Source organism: Ursus arctos, unplaced genomic scaffold (genome assembly GCF_023065955.2).
Source record: "Ursus arctos isolate Adak ecotype North America unplaced genomic scaffold, UrsArc2.0 scaffold_2, whole genome shotgun sequence".
NCBI lineage: Eukaryota > Metazoa > Chordata > Mammalia > Carnivora > Ursidae > Ursus > Ursus arctos.
Genome location: NW_026622874.1, coordinates 14,817,726 through 14,839,835, shown reverse-complemented (window position 1 = coordinate 14,839,835; position 22,110 = coordinate 14,817,726). Strand labels below are relative to the sequence as shown.

Sequence of the window (22,110 nt, the reverse complement as noted above, 5' to 3'; positions counted from 1 at the left end):
AGCATAGCTTGCTAATAAGTGGTATTCCAGAAGCCATTTGAAAGGTAAAGTTGAAGGTTTTTCTGTTTGCCAGCTTTTATGTATTAAGACTCATTTGCTCATGTTAGAAGTTGTTTGCCTAAAATAAAGAAAAACCTGGATTTTATATTTGAGTTTATAAACCTTGAGGTATCTTATCTCCTTCTTCCCAAATGGAAATGTGTGTGGGTGTTCATTGGGAAAAGGAACTACTAAGATTTTTTAAGATTGCATGTATGCCTCTTAAACTAATTAATATTAAATAGTTCAGGGTATAAGAATACTTGAATGTTTAAGCTTTTTAAAAATTTATTTATTTTTATTTTTTTAATTTTTAATTTTAAGCTTTTGATGTCTGTTTATAAGTTTCTATTTTGTAATGTTTAGGGAAGTAATTGTCTAAAATTGGCATCACTTGCTACCAATGTAAATTCAGAATTTACATTTTGGCCACAGAGAGTTTGTCATTATGTTGCTGATGTTAGAATATCTTTTCTCCCCCCCCAGTGCCTTACGGTGGAAAGTAAGATTATTGATTTGAGATTTTTCTTCTTTTTAATTTTCTAATTTTTATTATGTATTTATTTAATTTTTTGCTTTATCCATTTTTTCAAAATTTAATTCCAGTATAACTAACATGGAGTGTTATATTAGTTTCAGGCATACAACACAGTGATTCAACAATTCTGTATGTTACTTAGTGCTCACCATGGTAAGTGTACTCTTAATCCCTTTCACATATTTCACCCATCCCCCCCACTCACCTCCCTCTTTTTTTTTTTTTTTTAAAGATTTTATTTATTTATGTGACAGAGAGACAGCCAGCGAGAGAGAGAACACAGAAGGGAGAGGGAGAGGAAGAAGCAGGCTCCCAGCGGAGGAGCGGGATGTGGGACTCAATCCCGGAACGCCGGGATCACGCCCTGAGCCGAAGGCAGACGCTTAACGACTGCGCTACCCAGGCGCCCCTCCCTCCTCTTTTTTATTTATTTACTTATTTATTAAAAAGACTTTATTTATCTGAGAGAGAGAGCACGAGCAGGGGCGGGGGGAGCAGAGGGAGCAGGAGAGAGAAGCAGACTCCCCGCTGTGTGGGGAGCCAGAACTAGGGGCTTGATCCGAGGACCCCAGGATCATGACCTTAGCTGAAGGCAGATACTTAACAGACTGAGCCACCCAGGCACCCCTTCCTCTTCTTTTTTATTTTATTTTATTTTTTCTTCTTTTTTTAATATAGGCACTTAAAGAAGTTAACTCCTCTCCGAACCTTGTTTTAGTTGTGTCTTACAAGTTTTTGTATGGTGTGTCTTCATTTTCATTCATCTCAAAATATTTTCTAATTTCCCTTATGATTTCTTCTTTGACTTACTGGTTATTTAGGAGTATGTTATTTAGGGGCACCTGGGTGGTTCAGTCTGTTAAGTGTCTGCCTTCAGCTCAGATCATGATCCTAGGGTCCTGGGATCAAGCCCCAAGGCTGGCTCCCTGCTCAGTGAGGAGTCTGCTTCTCCCGCTCCCTCTGTCCCTCCCCCTGCTCATGCTCTCTCTCACTCTCTCACTCACACTCTCCCAAATAAGTAAATAAAATCTTTTAAAAAAGGAGTATGTTATTTAATTTCCCTGTTTGTGAGTTCCCCAAATTTCTTTCTGTTAGTGGTTTGTAATTTCATTCCATTGTGTTCAGAGAATATAGCTTTTGTGATTTCAGTCCTCTTAAATGTACTGATACTTGTTTTATGGTTTAGCATGTGGTGTGTCTTAGGGAATGTTCCATAGGTACTTGGAAAGAATTCTGCTGTTGTTAGGTATTCACTGGATGTCTTTAAGGTCTAGTTGGTTCATAGTGTTGTTATTCAAGTCTTACAAATTCTTGGTGATCTGTGCATACTACTCTGGATGGTAAGGCCCTAGGTTTCTTCCCTAGCAGCTAGCTTTTCATTAGCTCAGTTGACTTAATGTTGGGGAAAACAAATACTCCAGCTTGATAGGTTTGCTAATGTATATTGGCTGGCTTTTTCTGTATTAAAACCATAAAGAAAATAGCAAGAGAGGAAAAAAAAACAACAACAACCCAAGATGTTCTCTGATTTTAAGGAACTTAGAGTCTAGTTATAGCCTAGCTTTGCTCTATTGAGGATACTGTTAACAGCAATACCATAGTTAAGAAATCTTAGTAATCTAGGTAAGAGATGTTGGTAATCTAAATTTAGGTTTGGGGAATGAATGGGAAGGTTTTAAACATTGAAAAAATAAAATGATAGGACATGGTGACTGATTAGTTGAGGGGGGAGGGTTTGAGGAAAAAGGGAAGAGTCAGTGATGATTCCCCATGCTTCTGTCATTGGGTAAGTGACTTGATCATTGACATAGGAACAAAAGGTTTTTGGTAAAGTTGAGATGATTTGAGACACTAGTTGGACATGGATGGCTAGTAGCGAACTGGTTATATGGCCCTGGCTGGCATTCAGAAGAGAAGTCAGAACTGAGACATAGATCTGAAAATCATCAGCATGTAGTTGGTATTTGAAAGCTGAAAAATAGATGAAATCTCTCACTGTAAGTTGGTAGAGGAGAAAATTGAGGAAGGAATTCTGTAAAACCACATATATTCCAGAGATGGGCAGAGAAGGAGAAGCCCTCAACAGAGGCACACAAGGAGTGGAACACGTGGACAGTATGCCATTATAGAAACCAAAAGGGGGCAGCGATTGCAGGAATAACTGGTCAAAATTATTAAATGCTATATAAGAAGAAGATAATGACTGAGATATAACTGTTCAACTTCAGAAGAAGGTTATTGATGTGTTTGTTAAGAGTTGTTTCAACATAGGGGTGCCTGGGTGGCTCAGTCGTTAAGTGTCTGCCTTTGGCTCAGGGCGTGATCCTGGCGTTCTGGGATCAAGCCCCACATCAGGCTCCTCCGCTGGGAGCCTGCTTCTTCCGCTCCCACTCCCCCTGCCTGTGTTCCCTCTCTCGCTGGCTGTCTCTCTCTCTCAAATAAATAAACAAAATCTTAAAAAAAAAAAAATTGTTTCAACATAGTGATTGGAATAGAGTGGTAGTTTTAAAACCGAAAGGTGAGGGAGTAAAGAATAGAACCTAGGAAGAAAATAAGGACAGGGATTGAATGACTTTTTTTTTTTTTTTTTTTTAAATAAACTCTGTGCCCAGTGTGGGGCTTGAACTCTTAACCCTGAGATTAAGAGTTGCAGGCTCCACCCACTTAGCCAGTCAACTGCCCCAACTTTTTTTTTTTTTTTTAATTAAAGGTTAGAGACAGGTTGGAGATAGAAATGTGGGTTTTTTTAAGTTCTTCCGAACAAGGATTTAAGCATGTGGGTGGGAAAGAACTAGTAAAGAGGGGTACGTTGAAGAAACGGATTATTAGTGCTGCTTCTCATAATGTCTCAATTTCATTGTAATTAACAGTCTGAAATATGAGTTATGAGGTACAAGTTAGATTTTCTTTTCCTTGTGAGCATTTACCCCTACATCCAAGATTACTGAGTACTTGCCAATCAGATTTGTCATTGTGTCTCAAAATAACTTGTGCAGACCGGAGGAACAAACTTCCTGTTCTCCAAAGGAGCCATTATTGTAGTAGGAGGAGAGATTTCTAAACGTGATCTGAAAAACTATTTAAAGTCTGGTTAAAATATTTGGCCTAGTCACCAAAAATTATTCGTGGATCCTTTTGTGTTGGGACTGAGTTATTTTTGTGGTTTAGAAAAGAGGCCAAATTAGGGAGACATCCATATTCACAAAGAAAACAACCAGTATCAGAAATGTGCATTTAATTTGAAAGCACTTAACAAGATAACAGATCAACTAAAATGCCTAGTGTTCCAAAATATGCCCGATTTTGGTTATTAGGTCTTGTTGTGTTGTCAGTGTTTGGAATACCACTAAATGGTGATGACATACTTACTTGACAATATAGTATATGTAATATTCAGCAGAATATTGATGCAAAAGCTGAAAAAAAATAAAATAACCTTCGGCTGTTTTGCTATAATGGGTAAGTTTTCCCTGCTTACTACTTCACAGGGACTTTCAAGATGATGCTTTTCTGCCACCTTTTAATAACTGGTGATGTCCTCTTCGGTGTAGCACATTTACACACAATGCATAACTTTATGTAGAATAGAAACCTGGAGCTTTAAACTGTGTACATAGAGGTAGAAGTTGTCATTCACTTTATAGAGCACTGTTTCAACTTCAGGTCACACAGCTTCCCCATGAATTGTTTTATCCTCCCTTACTGTTTCTTCTCCTAAATTTGGCATTAAGTTGCAGATAGAAATTTGTTGTTGTTGTTCTGAACACTGGGAAAGTAAGCCAGCTAAGTACAACCCTTTGCTGCTTTCTCAACCGTTGTTTGTCATGTTCTGTCTTTCAGGCTTTACTCCCTCTAAATCAGAAGCCATTCTCTTTATTCCTGTCCCAAGTATTTGTCCATTTGTACTAACATTAGTATATTACATTAGTTATATCTAGAATGTTGTGTACAATATAGGGTTACAAATTCGTATATTTTGGGAAGAGAGATTTTTTGCAATCAAAATAGTGTCTTTCTTCACAGGATATTATTGCTGGAAAAACCTTGAGCCTCCTCAAAAATCTCAGATTAGTATTTCATCTGTAAATTAATTGATACTCTGCTGAGAATTAGAACACTGAGAAGTGTTATAAGTCTTCATTGATTTTTCTTCTTTCTGTTTTGATTTCTTGCTTTTAGCTTCGTTTTTCAAGTTGGTTAAAAATGTTGTTTGAAGTTGCCCTGCATATTAGTTGCTATGGAAATGTTCCAGAGAAATGGCAAATTAAATTAAGACCAAGAATAAAGAGTTAAACTCATCTCATAGGGCAGAGAGGAGATCCAAGATTTTCTTCTTACAGACAATAAAGTTTTGTTTAATATGTCTTTCTTAATGCAACTTATACTTCAGATTCACTTAAGAGCTGAGTTGTGGTCTCAGCTCACAATTTATTAGCTTTAGGCAAGTTATTTAATGCTGTTGAAGCTTAAGTGTTACGTATAAAATGGGCATAAAAATGCCTCAGCGGGGTGACTGGCCCAGACTAGATACTTGATGAATTTTATTTCTCTGTTTCTCCCTCTAAATCAGAAGCAGATAAAATGAACCTGTGTAGAGAAGATGGTAATACACTTTTAACAATTTTTTGAATGTCAGTTTTTAATATATTTCAATGACATCTTCAAAGCAATATAATTTAGCTTTTAATAGGGCTCCTGCTGCATTTGTAGAACAGATCCGAAGATTCTTTATATTTTTAAAATACTACATTTAAAAATTTGAAAACTAAGACTTATTTAAAAGCCTTTAATGATTATTTTAATAGCTTTATTGAAGTATAATTTACACATTATAAAATTCACTTATTTTAAGTGTGTAACTTGATGAATTTTAGTAACTTTGCAGAACTGTGCTGTCATCACCACAGTCCAGTTTTAGAAATTTCCATCACCCTTAAAAGTTCCCTTGCCTTAAGGACTACTAATTCTCATCTGTAAGATGGCACAAGTTATAGTATTTAAAAGTACAAGCTTGGGAGTTAGGCTGGCCAAGTTTGAATCATAGTCCTGCCACTGACTAGTTTTGTGTCTTTGGGTACTTCTCGGTACTTTGGTTTCTTTATCATTAAAATGAAGATAATAACTGCATTACAGCATTGCTGTGAATGTTTATTTAATTAGATACTATATACAGAGCACTGAAAGTGCTGGCACCTACTTGGTACTTAACAAATATTGGTGGCTGGTAGTGGTTTATTTTGTGGTTTAGATTTATGGTACACATTTAAAAAGAGAAGCATCTGAAAACACCTAACGTAATGCCTGACCCACAGTTTATTTTCAGAAAACCAGGCTCTTTCATGCATCCTGTCCTTTCATGCATTTTGTCTGTAGTAGCTATGAGCACTATTCCTGGTATAAAAATGTGCATATTATTGGGGAAGTTAAATGATACTTTAAAATTTGGGCCTTCATCAGTGTGGATTGATTGCTGTTTAACTATCATGTGTATTCTGTATTTTCACTTAGGATCAGTAAAATTACTATTTGCCATTTATGTAGGGGAGTAGGCCTTACTTTAACTGATAGGAGAGTTAACCATTGCTCTCATCATTGAGCAGCAGCCCCTCATTGGGTTTTGTTAGATTTTAGTAAAGAGGACCATCATTCATGCTTTTCTGATTAGAAGGGTTCCAGTAGAATTACTCCTGTTGAGCTAGATTTGGGCACACCCCTTAACACATAATGATTTATCTGGAGGCCTTGAGCACATGTGCTTTGATTAGTAGAATTATTTAGGATTTTTTTTTTTTTCCTGACAGAACTTTGCTGTGAAGAAGCTTAGAGGATTTGGATGTTGGTATTTGGTATCTTAGTAATTTTATTTCATATGTTTACTCTTGCCTGAAAGAATGTTTATTACATTCACTAAGCCATATGTCCTGTGTGGTTTAGATACGTTTTGTGGTTGAAGATGATGTAAACATCTGTCTCTGAGAAAGCTTGGAGAATGTTTAAAAAGATGACTTTGGAAAAAGATGTTTATTTTTTAATTTTTAAAAAGATTTTATTTATTTATTTGACAGAGAGCACAAGCAGGAGGAGTGGTAGACAGAGGGAGAGGGAGAAGCAGGGAGTCTGATGCCAGCTCAGTCCAAGGACCCTGGGATCATGATCAGAGCCAAAGGCAGGCACTTAACCAACTGAGCCACCCAGGGGCCCCTGGAGAAAGATATTTAAAGAATGAGGAAGTGCAAATTGTTTTAGATCTAATAACTACCAATGACATTTTGATGATCTTTAAAAAAAAATCTTTGCTTCATGATTTTGTAGTTCCTGAAATAGAATCATCAAAGAGTGAGTTATTATTCATAATCATCAAATTTCCCAAGCAAAGTCAAGCTTTTAAAATACTATTTTCCCTCCATCTCTTCATACCTATCTTTCTGATCAAAAGAATGCTTTTATTTTTAGTGAAGAACCTGGTGCTGATTCTGTATGTTTATTCTATCAAGTTTGTTTTAGTTGTCTCTAAGAACTATTTTACTAGGAAATGTAAGAGATTAGCAACTATATACCTTATTTTACTAGGTTAAGTGAGATGAAATGATATATAAAAGTAATAAACTGTGCTAGTTCTTTGAACCAGGTAAATTATAGAGAAGTTATAAAGGAACTTTTAATAAATTTTGAAAAGAATTCATAAGTTTTGATGATATGGATATCCAAATGTGTAAAATGGTCAGTTTAATAAGGAATAATGTTTTAGTCTTATAATAATTTATCTTAGAAATAGCCTGAACTGTGTTCCAAATGTACTCTAGTTTCTCTTGTTTTCATTTTTTCAAATTTATTTGCACTTACATAATTTGATTATATACATTTTATAAGTTGCCCCATTGTGTAACTGCTGTTAAGTTTGTTAGGTTAGCTTTCCAGACCTTTTTCTTACATCCATTTACACCCATTAATACCAAGACTAATATATAGGATTTTTCCCTCAAACACAAATGATACCATACATAGGTCAGCAAGTTTTGTTTTTGCTTCAATATGTCTTGGATCCCTTTTTATTTCTGATGCATGAATTTCTTTTTGATAATTCCATCTGTTTCCATAGTACAGGTGTACCCCTGTTTAGCTGTTCCCCTATTTTGGACAGAATATTTTCAATTTTTCTCAATTACAAAGATTTCTAGCCTTTTAAAAGAATCCTGTTATGAATACCTTGGTAAAGTAGATTATCTTTCTGTAATACGAATAGTCACTGTAACCTATTTCTTCCCAGTATTAGAATTTTTACATACCAGATTTTCTTAAAGTAGGCATGATGCTGGTGTAACAGCATTTAGGTGGTTCAGGGCCCAATAGTGAAAGAGAGAAATCACAGTGTTAGGTTCTCCTTCCAGTTTGGGCCTTGAAGGAGATCTCCGTGAACAATGATTCGTGAGAATGGTATGCAGTTTGAGGAGTATGAAAAACAATGAAGTGGGATCCTTCCTGCCTCTTTCAGTGCCCTCGTGTTACTCTTCTTATTATGACCAAGTACAGTAATAGAAAATAAAAGATCCTGTGTTATTTGGCCCTTGCTGATTCTTTCATCTCATACCTATTACTCTTGCTCTCTTCTTTGCTTTTCATTTCCCTGTTGCTTCTTTCTAGCTTCCCAATTGTACTATATTGTCTCTAGTCTCAGAGCCTGTGGTTATGCTTTTCCTTACCTAGAATTTGTGCATGCATATTATGCATTGTTCTTCCCATAACTTTTATTTACTCTTCGTCTTTAAGGTATTACCATAAATATCACTTCCTCAGGAAAGCAATGCCCCATACAACCTCACCCCAATTTGTTTAGATTATCTGTTATATGTACTTAATACATATAAGCCTTTTACCTTTACCTTAATACCATTTACTATGCCTCGGAATCACATACTTAGTTTGTGTCATTATTGTTTAGATAGGTAATGAAGGAAACAATGTAAGGTCCATGCAGACTTGGAATGACTTGCTTGTTCACTGTTTTTTATCCCCCAGTACTGGGTACGTAGTAAAGACCAATAAAACATTTTTTTTGCAAGTAATGGACTGTTTAATTGTTACTGGGAATGGAGAAAGGTTCCTAGGTATAATTTCTTTTTTTTTTTTTTAAGATTTTATTTATTTGAGAGAGAGGGGGAGAGAGAGAGCATGCACACAATCAGGGGGGAGGGGCAGAAGGAGGAGGAAAAGCAGACTCCCCACTGAGCAGAGAGCCCCATGCAGGACTCAATCATCCCAGGAGCCCAGGATCATGGCATGAGCTGAAGGCAGACTCTTAACTGAGCCACTCAGGCATCCTGCTCTTTGGGTTTTAAAGATTAAGTGAAAAGAGGTATTTGAAAAAGCTTAATATTTGCTTTTGATAGGGACATAAGTAAATGTTAGGTATCTCATTTTGAAAAATTAAGCTAGAACCAGATGATCTTTAAGGTATCTTTTACCAATAAAATTTTATGATTCAATTTTAAGCAATTCTTTTTTAAGATTTTTATTTATTTATTTGCTAGAGGGAGAGCGAGCGAGAACACAAGCAGGGGAGCAACAGGCAGAGGGAGAAGCAGGCTCCCTACTGAGCAAGGAGCCCGATGTGGGGCTCCATCCCAGGACTCTGGGATCATGACCTGAGCTGAAGGCAGACACTTAACCCACTCAGCCACCCAGGTGTCCCTAAACAATTCTTGTTACAACAGAATAATTTGGAAAATTTGTTATGGCAGCACAGATCTGAGATCATGTAGGAGAGCCATAAGTTTTCAAGTCTGTAAAACTGATGTTGACTGTATTTTCTACCTGTTTTCCATATTGCAGTGTCTGACATGTGATAAATCTCAAATATTTACTTGTAATTTTAAGACTCATTGAGGAATAATATAGATTTGAAATTCTTAGAGTTAAGTACCTTAGAGATTTCTGAATAGATTTCCACAGGTCTGTGAACTCTCTGAAATTATACACAAAATTTTTAGTGTGCCTAAATTGTAGCGAGGAGCTATAGCTTTCACAGTGAACAAGAGAGATGAGGTCTCAGCTCTTGTGTATCTATATAGAAGTTAGATATTAAGCAAACAGATAAAAATATAAGAAAGAAAATGCTACTTATAGATGATGGAAATGCTTTATAGAGAATTTAAATATAGTGATGGACCAGAGAGTGATTTAGAGTTTTAAGTGGTTAGCGAGGACTTACATTTTTGGTGGCATCTAGGTGATAAAGAGTGGCTTCCAACTCAAAGATTAGAGAGAATACCTCGTACTAACATACTAAGGTGGGAACAAGCTTCACTTGAGTAGCTGGGCAGTACCATGGTGGTGGGGATAAGTGTTGGATAATGAAGTTGAAGTAGAATTATAGGTCATATCATTTAGGGTTTTGTAAACCAGAATAAGAAATCCAGATTTTATTCTAAGTTTGATAGAAAGCTGTTTCAGGATTTTAGCTGAAGAATGATGAGAAAAGGAAACTCAAAAGAGAGATCTGATGATTCTACCATTTAGGAGTTTAAGAGATCAAAAACATAGCAAGTTAGAAAGGATGAAGGGAATGTGTTTCATTGACACTTTCAAGAAGCAGGGAGTTAGTAGTCATCTGTTTCATATCTTATTGAGAAGACAAATGAGATTAGAACAATGACCTGACCATTAGATTTGGCAATAAGTTTAGCAGAATTGCTGTGAGGTCAATAGCTGTTAGGACAGCTTTGTGACATTGGTTTTTGAATGAAGTCACAAGTAGTTCTTCCCTCTTTATATTTAATTTGTGAGTGGTGATATGGTTAAGAGTTTGGGTTTTGTGCCAGAATATCTGGGCTTAATATCTTAGCTCTATTTCTTTTTATCTTATGCAGCCTCTCTAAACCTCCATTTCCCAAATCTATAAAATGGGATAACAGTAATTATCTACCTTTTATAAGTACTCTGTGTAAGGCATTTAGCATAGTATGTGGCACACAGCTGTGTAAATAGTAAAAAATATAATGATGTGCAATAAAATATTTACATTTTGTGCCCTTTGGGGTTTGTATAATTTTTATAGTGTTTGAGAGAATAAAGTGCTGTGTTTTTTCTTTACTTTATGATTAACAATTTTTAAGTTGTCTCCAAGGCCATACTAATAAAAAGGAAGGGATCACTAAACTCTACTTCGCAGAGATTAACTCAAGATCAGATTCTTCGCAGGCATTAATATATATTGCTGTGTTAATCTATAGCCCAGTTAATGTGGGTGATACTTTATTGATTTAACCAGGTTCAGCAAGCAGTTTATGACTAATTCCTACTTCCTTTTCTGAGTATTATGTCTTCTAAAAATTTACCCCTTTTCTCTTTATTTTGGAGCATTCTTTAACCCCATACACAAATGTAGCATTTGAGTCTGCAGTTGAATAGAGTAATTAGATACTGTATTCTCTTTTTTACCATTCCAGATGAGAGTTTCAATTTATTAAGTAGTAATAATTTAATATAAACATACGTGTAGCTACTCATAATCTATTTGATTAAATCTATTTTATTAGAAGTTTTTTTTCTTTAAAACAGTATAGAAATCAAAATGTGAGCAATTTCTTTATTTACTCATTCTTGTTATTGCAGGGGCTGTTTTAACACACATGCAGATAACTTTAATTTTATGTCCTGAACTTGAAATTAACTTGGTAAAATCCATTTATCTTATAGCACACTTTGCAAAAACCCAAACAGAACTAAGATTACTCAGAAGGCAGATATTAGGACTGTGCTGTTTCACTGTTTCTCCAGCAATTCAGTCTGGCACATAGTAGTGCTTAGTAAATGTTTGTTGAATGAGTGGATACATTGTTAGCATACCTGATGGAAACTGCTCTCATCAATAATGGGCTTGCATTTAAGGTTGAGTTATTTCAATAAAACAAGAATTAAATGTAATGCTCAAAGAATAAGGTAATTAGATGATTTACTTTCCTAGTTAATTACAGCTTAAATAATTTTTTTCATCTTTGTAGGTAGTCTCGAGCATAATCAAATCTTAAAGAACCTTGTAATATTGTTACTTTATTGTTCTGTGCATCAGTTCTCATTTTTAGAAGCTACAGTTAAAGTAAGTGTAGTAGGTATTGTTTAAGACATGTGCTAGAAGTTTTAGGTTGAATTTTATATATAAAAAGAATTTCAGTTAGACACAGCTGATGAGTTTGCGATTTGGCTATTGTCCTCTGCCAAAAACAGAGGGTAGGCAATGAAATTTGATTACAATTTGAATTATTATAATTGTTCTGTCATTCATAAATTTGAGAATTTAAAAAAATCTTTTGAAGTAAATAATTTATGCATTTGTTCTAATATACAGCACACAATAGCAATAAATAATAGGCCATACCAGGGGCTTAAAGACAGCTAACTATCTGTAAATAAAATTCTTAATATCTAAGACCCTTAAAAACAAACTTTAAAAAAGCCCACAGACTCTTTGTTATCTCAGTACCCATACCCATTTTTTTAAAGATTTTATTTCTTTGAGAGAGAGACAGAGATAGCTAGAGAGAGCAAGAGCAGGGAGGAGAGGGAGAAGCAGGCTCCTCACCAAGCAGAGAGCCCAACTCGGGGCTTGATCCCAGGACCCTAAGATCATGACCTAAGCCGAAGGCAGATGCCCAACCAACCTAGCCACCCAGGTGCCCCACCCATACCCAATTTGATGATAAAGTATTTTAAGGTAGTTTTTACTTTAGGCCAATTTTTAAAAACTCTTTAAAAAACATGCATAGAAGTGTACATATCATCAGCGTAGAGCTTGATAAATTTTCACAGCTGAGCAGATTGATGCAACTGGTGTTCAAATCAAGAAATAATACTATTAACCGCCTTAAAAAGGCTAATTCTCCAATATAATCATAGACTTCAGTAAACTTCAGAGACTTAGATACTGGATCTAACTTTATTACTTGACTTCAGTTGTTACCTTGGGCAAGTAATTTTCTTTCTGGGATCCACTCCCCATCTCTATAGTGAGGGGATGAGACTAGATGTTTTGTTATGGCTCTAATTCTATAAAAGTGCAAAACAATATACTATAGTGATATAAATGTGGTATAAAAGGTTGTATGTAGGTGGAGAGTGTGAATGCACAGTTTAATTGAAAAGGAAAACACACTAATTTCTCTCTCTCTCTTTTCTTTTCCCCCAGGTTATATTTCACACTATGTGCTGACTGTATCTACAGAAGATATTTAAAAAAAAAAACAAACTTTTTTCAAAGATTTTGATTCCAGTGGAATCTTTGCTTTAGATTATTTTGTGTGTGTGTGTTAGTGAATTGTAACTCCAGTAACAATGCCTGTACAAGCTCCACAATGGACGGATTTCCTCTCCTGCCCGATTTGCACTCAGACTTTCGATGAAACAATTCGAAAGCCCATCAGTTTGGGTTGTGGCCATACTGTCTGCAAGATGTGCCTGAATAAACTCCACCGCAAGGCTTGCCCATTTGACCAGACCACTATCAATACAGACATTGAGCTCCTCCCCGTGAACTCAGCATTGCTGCAGCTAGTGGGTGCTCAGGTAAGATGGGTGACTACTACTCTTTTTAATTTCTTGAGTGTATGTGTTTTCCTCCTAAGGGAAACTTGTTGAATTAAAATTGGGCAACATTGCCTTCTATCTAAATAGATAAAATTCTATTCAGTACTGTGCAAATCCTTTATTTCAGTGTGTTGGGAGATATATTGTGGTAGTGCAGTGTTCCTTGGTCATAGCACAGGAAGTCATTTAATCTGGTGGTCAGCCTTTCTCAACAATCTTAGCAGTTCAGATCACTAGAGAAACCTAAGAGGATAGAGGAAAATATTACTCATAAAACCATTGCATTTTACTTAATAGGAAAAGTGAAGCTACTTCAGACAGTTTTCCTTAGTAGACACGAACTGAAATGAAAGATGAAAACGGTGACAAGTACTATAGAGCATAGCCTTTGGAGACCATTTTTCTAGAGTAGGAGCAAATATCCCTAGGTGTCTAAATGTAAAAGTTAGTCTAGCAATTCTGATGGTAATGATCTAAAATTTAATGTCCATATTCTCAAATTTAGAGACTAGCAGTATCTTCAGAAGATTTCACAAAGCCAAGGGAGGTGGGTTTTTGAAAGCTAGATAGAATTTACTTAAGTAATTCTTTACTAAATTTGCATAGTGTGAGTCTGAAATGCCATATTCTCTACCGTAAATCATTTTTTTTAAAGATTTTATTTATTTATTTGACAGAGAGAGAGAGATAGCCAGCGAGAGAGGGAACACAAGCAGGGGGAGTGGGAGAGGAAGAAGCAGACTCCCCCCAGAGGAGCCTGATGTGGGGCTCAATCCCAGAACACTGGGATCACGCCCCGAGCTGAAGGCAGACGCAGTAACGACTGCGCCACCCAGGCACCCCCATTTTCTTTTTTTTTTTAATGGTTCTTTTCAGTTAATTGCATGAGAGAGTTACACTAGTCCAAATTAAAAGCAAACCCCAATAGTTACATTATATAAGTTGTGAGGTTTTTAAACTTGTGACAAGGGACAGAAGGGAAATTCTACTCATTGCAAGGAAATCCCCACTTAAGCTTCAGTGAGCCAAAAGCACTTAACACCCATGAACCTTCAGCTGGTAGTCCTTAGCCTGTCCAGTCTCTACGAGGAACTGGCATATGTTCTTGGTGCTGGTCACCCTGTAGCTGAATTACTTCTCCATATTCTGGATGCTCAGTTACAGTACCACTGCAGGCAAATTTCTTCTTAAACACCTTCACTAGTTTCTTTTTATTATAATCATCAGCGATCCCTTGGGCAGTAGTAAGGGTCTTCCTGCCGTTTCTCTGTTGAACTCTTACATGGATATAATCCTCAGTGCCAGCAGGAAGCAGATTATCACCTTCACTTGCGTCAGCAAAGGGTTCGAAAGAGTGGAGGTTCTGGAAAGCAGACCTGTGGAAGGTGGCGGCTGGAGAAGGCTGGCGGGTGGGGCGGGGGCCAAGTGTCGGGAAGTGAGTGGGTTCAAGGGGGAGGCTGCTGAGTCCTTGATGGTGGCTCATTGACTGGGGGCCATAAATCATTTTCTGAATAATATGCTAGAACTTTGGATCTGGCCACATTAATGTTCTCTAGATCAGTCTTGATATAAGCTGCTAAAATGTAGGAAAGGTTGATGTTACATATGTTGGAGATGAAGAGAGCAGTTCTAGAATAGCTTATTCAAAGGGAAAACTAATTTATAAACCTCTCTTGTGATGTCACCAACAGCACTACAAAATATTTGCCTAAAGGGAAAGTGCAGTAGATCCTTTTGCTTCTTGTACTTAATTTTTCATTTCATAATCATTTCTCTTTATTTTGAAAATCCCACTATTATGTTTTGGAAACATTTTAAAAGTAGACTTATTAAGGATAATAATTTTAGAAATATACTGTTTTAATAGCAAATAACCAAGGCTTGCTTTTTTTCGTAAAATTTTCTAAAGATGAACTAACTCTTTCTGCAAAATGAGTAAGATCTTGTTATATCTTAACTGAAACAACTAATGTTTATATTTGAGGAGGGGGCATTTTATTTTATTTTTTTAATTTAAATTTTAAGTAGTTAACATACAGTACAATATTGGTTTCTGGATTAGAATTCAGCGATTCATCAGTTGTTTACAGCACCCACTGCTCATAACAAGTGCCCTGCTTGCTATCCATCACCCATCTAGCCCACCCCCCATCCACATCCCTCCATCAGCCCTCAGTTTGTTCTTTATAGTTAAGTGTCTCTTATGGCTTGTTTCTTCTTTCTTTTTTTTCTTTTCCCCCTTCCCATGTTTTCTTTCTTAAATTCCATATATGAGTGAGATCATATGGTATTTGTGTTTCTCTGACTGACTTATGTCACTTAGTATAATATATTCTAGCTCCATCCATGTCATTGCAAATGGCAAGATCTCATTCTTTTTGATGGCTGAGTAATATTCCTGTGTGTGTGTGTGTGTGTGTGTGTTTACACACATACACTGCATCTCTTTATCCATTCATCAGTCCACGGACATTCGGGTTCTCTCCATAGTTTGGCTGTTGTTGATAATACTGCTGTAAAACATTGGGGTGCATATGTCCCTTCAAATCTGTATTTTTGTATCCTTTGGGAAAATACCTAGTAGTGCAATTGCCGGATTATAGGGTAGTTCTGTTTTTAACATTTTGAGGAACAAGGATAGGGCATTTTAATATATAATAGCCACTATTTTAACTCTAAAATTTCCATTAAAAAGCTGTTAGAGTTCATAAGTGAATTAAGCAAAGTTGCAGGATACAAAGTCAACACATTAGTTCCGTTTTTGTACACTAGCAATGAACAATCCAAAAGCAAATTAAGAAAACAAATCCAGGGGCGCCTGGGTGGCACAGCGGTTAAGCGTCTGCTTTCGGCTCAGGGCGTGATCCCGGCGTTCTGGGATCGAGCCCCACATCAGGCTCCTCCGCTAGGAGCCTGCTTCTTCCTCTCCCACTCCCCCTGCTTGTGTTCCCTCACTCACTGGCTGTCTCTATCTCTGTCGAATAAATAAATAAAATCTAAAAAAAAGAAAAAGAAAAAAAAAAGAAAACAAATCCACTTACAGTAGCATCAAAAAAATATTTAGGAATAAATTTAGCGAAGGAGGCAAAAGACTTGTGCACTGAAAACTACAAAACACCGCTGAAAGAAATTTAAAGAAGACATAAGTAAATAGAAAGACATTGTGTGTTCATGGATTGGCAGACTTAATATTCTTTTTTTTTTTTTTTAAAGATTTTATTTATTTATTCGACAGAGATAGAGACAGCCAGCGAGAGAGGGAACACAAGCAGGGGAGAGGAAGAAGCAGGCTCATAGCAGAGGAGCCTGATGTGGGGCTCGATCCCATGACGCCGGGATCACGCCCTGAGCCGAAGGCAGACGCTTAACCGCTGTGCCACCCAGGCGCCCCCAGACTTAATATTCTTAAGATCATAGTACTACCCAAAGCAATCTACAAATTCAATGCAAACTCTATCAAAGTCCCAATGGTGGTTTTTCTTTTTGTAGAAACAACAACAAAAAAACCCATCCTAAAATTCATATGGTATCAGAAGGGACCACAAATAGCCGAAACAATCTTGAAAAAGGACAGAGTTGGGGGAATCACACTCCACATTTTGAAACTGCAAAGCTATAGTGATGAAAACAGTGTGCTACTGGTATAAAGACAGACATTTAGATCAACGGGATAAAACAGAGCCCAGAAATATAAACCCACATATATGAAATTATTTTTGACAGTGTTGTCAAGACCATTCAGTGAGGAAAGGACAGTTTTTCCAACAAATGATGCTGGGAAAATTGGATACGCAAACGCAAAAGAATGAGTTTAGACCCCTACCTCACACCATAGACAAAAACTAACTCGAGATGAACCAAAGGCTAAGTGTAAAAGCTAAAACTACAGAACTCTTAAAAGAAAATACAGGTATAAATCTTTATAACCTTGGAGTAGGCAGTGGTTTTTGTTTTTGTTTTTTTTAGATATGACATGAAAAGCACAAGGATAAACAGATCAATTGAACTAAATCAAGATTTAAAACTTTGTGCTTCAAAGGACACCATCAGGGAGTGAAAGAACATCTCACAGAATGGGAGAAAATAATTGTAACTCGTATCTGAAAGAAAGTTGTGTCTAGGATATGTAAAAGACTTTTAGAACTCAATAATAAAAAGGACATAATTTTTAAATGGGAAAAGATCTGAATAGACACCTCACCAAAGAAGATACACAGATGGCAAATGAGTAAATGAAAAATTGCTCAACATCATTTGTCATTAACAAATTGCAAATTAAAACAACAAAGATTCTGCTGCACACCAGTTAGAATAGCTAAAATCCAAAACACTGACAATACCAAATGCTGGTGAGGATGTGGAGCAATAGAACTCATTTATTGCTGATGAGGATAAAAGAAGTATAGCCACTTTGGAAATTACTGTATGATTCTATGATTCTGTTAATGTGAAATGTCCAAAACAGGCAACTCACTCCATAGAGACAGAGAGTAGATAAGTGTTTTCCTGTGGTTGGTGGGGAGTTGGGAGGAAATATGGGAGGGGAGACTTAAAAGAGTATGGTCTTCTTCGGAGGGATGATGAAAATGTTCTAAAACTGTGGTTATGGTTGTACAACTATGAATGTACTAAAAACCATTGAATAGTATATCTTAAATTGGTCGCTTATATGGTATACAAATTATATTTTAGTAAAGCTATTTTAAAACCAAAATAATGCATTAAATTTTATGTATTTTATAGAAAAGGCCTTTGGAAGAATTCAATAAATTTAGTGGGAGTTTTGATGTTACCACAGTTAGAGTAGCAGTGCATAAAGTATACTCGATAAAACATTTAATAATGAGTACTCATACATACTTTTTCTTTTGACCTCAAGGTCCCTGAGCAGCAGCCCATTACCTTGTGTAGTGGAGTTGAAGATACAAAGCATTATGAGGAAGCCAAGAAATGTGTCGAAGAATTAGCATTGTACCTGAAACCACTCAGCAGTGCTAGAGGTAAATTGGATGCAACTATCCATACTAAACATGCTTATTAAAGATGTTTTTATTATCATAAAAATTGTGGGCCATAGGGGCATCTGGGTGGTGCAGTCAGTTAAGCGTCCAACTCTTGATTTCATTTCAGGTCATGATATCAGGGTCATGAGATTGAGCCCCATGTCAGGCTTCATGCTCAGAGTTTACTTGAGTTTCTCTCTCCCTCTGTCCCTCCCCCTCCTCTCTAAAATAAATCTGTTTTGTTTTTATTTATTTTATTTTTTAGAAGATTTTATTTATTTATTAGCGCGACAGAGATAGTGAGAGAAAGAGCACAAGTGGGGAGGAGAGGGAGAAGTAGGCTCCCCACTGAGCAAGGAGCCTGACGTGGCACTCAGTCCCAGGACTCCAGGATCATGATCTGAGCCAAAGGCAGACCCTTAACTGACTGAGCCACCCAGGCGCCCCATAAGTAAATATATTTTTTTTAAAAATTGTGGGCTATAAGTGAATGCTAATGAAATTCACTTATTTATTATAAATCAAACCCACAAACACTAATATCATTACAAACCACATCAAATAGGTGAATTTAGAGTTTATGTGATGTTGGAAACATTTGAATGAGTTGCAAAAGTAAGCGTGAATATACTAATGGTTTCAGAAGGGCTGTCCATCATGTGACAGCTCTGGATTGTCTGCATTCTATTCAGTTTTATATGGTGTGCCATAGGGAATGAATTAAAACTGGAAGTTGATCTTACTGCCTTGCCATTATAGCTTATTATTTCATTAGGAAGGTAAAATTAACCATTATGAAATAGTATGCCAGAACTGTTATGACCTCAAGATTTGAGTCTTAAACTAATTATTGTTTTCTGGCTTTTTCTCCCTTTTCCTCCATGGTTATGATGAATAATGATATATTTAATGTTGTAATGAGTGTTATATTTAAATGAGATAACAGCTTTTGTATACTTTTAAAATGAAAACTAGGCTTTATATAATTTTATCTATTATTTAAACATTCTAGCAGAACTGGGAACTGTTCACATATGCATAAGTCAGTCAGGCCTTCAGAGGAAGTTTTTCTGGACTCTTAAAATTGCATCGTAAACGTAGAAATAACTTTTTACTTTCTTTTAAAGGAGTGGGTCTGAATAGCACTACTCAGAGTGTTCTGAGTCGCCCAATGCAGAGGAAGCTGGTGACTCTGGTCCACTGCCAGCTAGTGGAAGAAGAAGGCAGGATTCGTGCTATGAGAGCAGCTCGATCTTTAGGTGAACGAACAGTTACAGAACTCATTCTTCAGCACCAGAATCCTCAGCAACTCTCCTCTAATCTTTGGGCAGCAGTCAGGGCTAGGGGTTGCCAGTTCCTTGGACCAGGTATGTGATCAAAGTTTGATATTTACTATACCTGTAATTCTGAAAGTATGGTGTTAAGAACTATAAGTGTGATGTATAAAGCCTAGTTCTTTGTAATATTCTGTTGTTACCAAGAAATATCGCACTTGACAATCATGGCTTGGGTATTTCCATATCATTTTAGAGCGTGTAAAACTTTTCTAGATGTCAAAAGTTTTCAATTTGATAGAAGTTTTTCTTGAATGTATTAATTTTTCATCTGTTTTCTTAAATAAAATATGCAGAGTGGAATATAAAATTGCCCCAAAGTGGTTCGAAAGTATAACTGTGAATATGTGTTACTGTGTTGTGTTGGCCATCAAGTGGTACCTGCAGAAATTATTAAATATTGCCCTTCTAATAAATAAATTTACCATATCTTTGTAAATGATAAATTTCGGTTTTGCCTAACTTTTCCTAGCAATGCAGGAGGAAGCCCTAAAGCTGGTTCTCCTGGCCTTGGAAGATGGTTCTGCTTTGTCAAGGAAAGTATTGGTTCTCTTTGTGGTGCAAAGGTTGGAGCCGCGGTTTCCTCAGGCCTCTAAAACTAGCATTGGGCATGTTGTCCAGCTCCTTTATAGAGCTTCCTGCTTCAAGGTATGAACTAATTCTAGATTTCAGCTTGAAAGGAAACATTGTCTTTTCCCCAAACTTAAGTAGTAAAACTTTGAGTTTAATAAAGTTGCCCCTCAGAAAATTTCAATAATTATTTTTCTTTTCAAAAATGTAAAATAAATAAATAAATAAAAGAATGTAGGTGGTGTCCTATTAAAGTTAAATCTTGTTATATTAAATTTTGTGTATTAGATATTGAACAACATAGATCAAACTGAGGTTTATAGATTTTTATATTTGAAGAGGCTGATAAGCTGTGTCATCTTTCCACCAAGACTATATGCAGAATTGGTCTGAACAGAGAATAATTGAAGCAAGAAGTTTCATTTTTGCTCTTTGCTCCTGCTGTAATTCCACATATACAGTACTGGATTCCATTTGTCAAATGAAACTGGATTTCATTTTCAGTATATATAGTAATGCTGGACATACTGTTTTGTATCCCAAATTGAATCAGCACTACTTCAAATATCTGTGCTATGTATCATTTATCATTCATCCTGTTTTCCTGACTTCTTAATGTCAAGGCTTCTTGCTTCCGACACACACACATAACTAGTACTTCATGGACCAGGGAGGCATGCCTCTAAAAAATTTTTTAATTCATACAGAATGTAAGGATATCCATTCCTGGGTCACCATGTCCCCTCATCTGACATTCAAAACTAAAAAATCCTATAGTCTACTATAGTTTATTTTCTCATTTCCTGAGAAAGATAGAATAGTTTGCAGAATCAACAGGAAAGCATACCAATTTATTTATATATTTTTTAAGATTTTATTTATTTATTTGACAGAGAGTGCACAAGGGGAGTGGCAGGCAGAGAGAGAGGGAGAAGCAGGCTCCCCACTGAGCAGAGAGGCCCACCTGGGGTTCGATCACAGGACCTGAGCTGAAGACAGATGCTTAACCAGGTGCCCCAAAAGCATACCAATTTAATTTTAAAAAAATTTTAAAGCTCTAACTAAATGCCCACATTATTATGTTTCTTTCTAGAGTCAGATTATATATATACTGAAAATGAGGTGTGCACTCCAGGTCTGTACCCAATCCTGTCCTTGGCCTTAGGTGCCTCTGTAGCTGTCAGAAACTCTAGCCAGAATAACTCCCAGCTAGTTGAGATTGTCCCCCAAATAACTCACATTTGTTGTAATGATTATAATAACATGATTGTACAGTGTAATCTGGAATACACTTCAGAATGTCTGTCTGCTTCCAAAGTTCTTTGTTCTCTAATAACAGCACCGGACAGACACAATATTGCAAGCTTAAAAAATAAAAGGAAAGAAAAAGGAAGTCCATCCTTCCCCCATGAAGAATAAGGGGTCCCAAAACCCCAGAATACCCACAGTGAACCTCTTTTAATCCTAATTAAAAGCATTAATAGGGGTGCCTGGGTAGCGCAGTCGTTGAGCGTCTGCGTTCGGCTCAGGGCGTGATCCCGGCGTTCCGGGATCGAGTCCCACATCGGGCTCCTCCGCTGGGAGCCTGCTTCTTCCTCTCCCACTCCCCTGCTGTGTTCCCTCTCTCGCTGGCTGTCTCTGTCACATAAATAAATAAAATCTTTTAAAAATAAAATAAAATAAAATAAAAGCATTAATAGTAATTAAAAAGAGACTGGAAATGTGTAAAAATCCAATTATTTTTCATTTGGGTGATGATTATTTACCTTTATTTCATTGTCTACCTGCTTGCTTCTCCTGTTGGTAATATGTATAACAATCTCCATCATGAAAAGACTTGTCTTCTCTCATCACAATAGGTCCATACCCTAAGTTTTTTTCACTATGGCAGAGTTTCTGTTAAGTACCTACCAATACCTATTTCATTTTCTTTGTGAAACTCACGTTGGTAGGCAGTTTCCATTCTTCCTTGTAGCTGTGTGTGTCCATAGAGCTGTATTCTAGCTGCATCCTTCTAGCATCTCTTTTATTTATTTCCATTTGAAAA

At 36.5% G+C, this 22,110-nt stretch overlaps 1 protein-coding gene and 1 pseudogene across 5 annotated transcripts in view; one reads left to right on the top strand and one right to left on the bottom strand.

The window, feature by feature from the left end:
• RC3H1 (ring finger and CCCH-type domains 1) overlaps positions 1-22,110 on the top strand; it is an 83,324-nt gene that overhangs the window by 20,185 nt on the left and 41,029 nt on the right. For all 5 annotated transcript variants that reach the window (XM_048225321.2, XM_048225320.2, XM_048225319.2 and 2 more), the window contains exons 2-5: positions 12,759-13,135; positions 18,036-18,156; positions 19,287-19,526; positions 19,966-20,141. In XM_048225321.2, coding sequence (XP_048081278.2) covers positions 12,905-13,135; positions 18,036-18,156; positions 19,287-19,526; positions 19,966-20,141 — 768 coding nt within the window. In that variant the 5' untranslated portion in view covers positions 12,759-12,904. The remainder of the gene's footprint in view (positions 1-12,758; positions 13,136-18,035; positions 18,157-19,286; positions 19,527-19,965; positions 20,142-22,110) is intronic.
• On the bottom strand, positions 14,004-14,905 carry LOC113262810 (eukaryotic translation initiation factor 1-like; annotated as a pseudogene).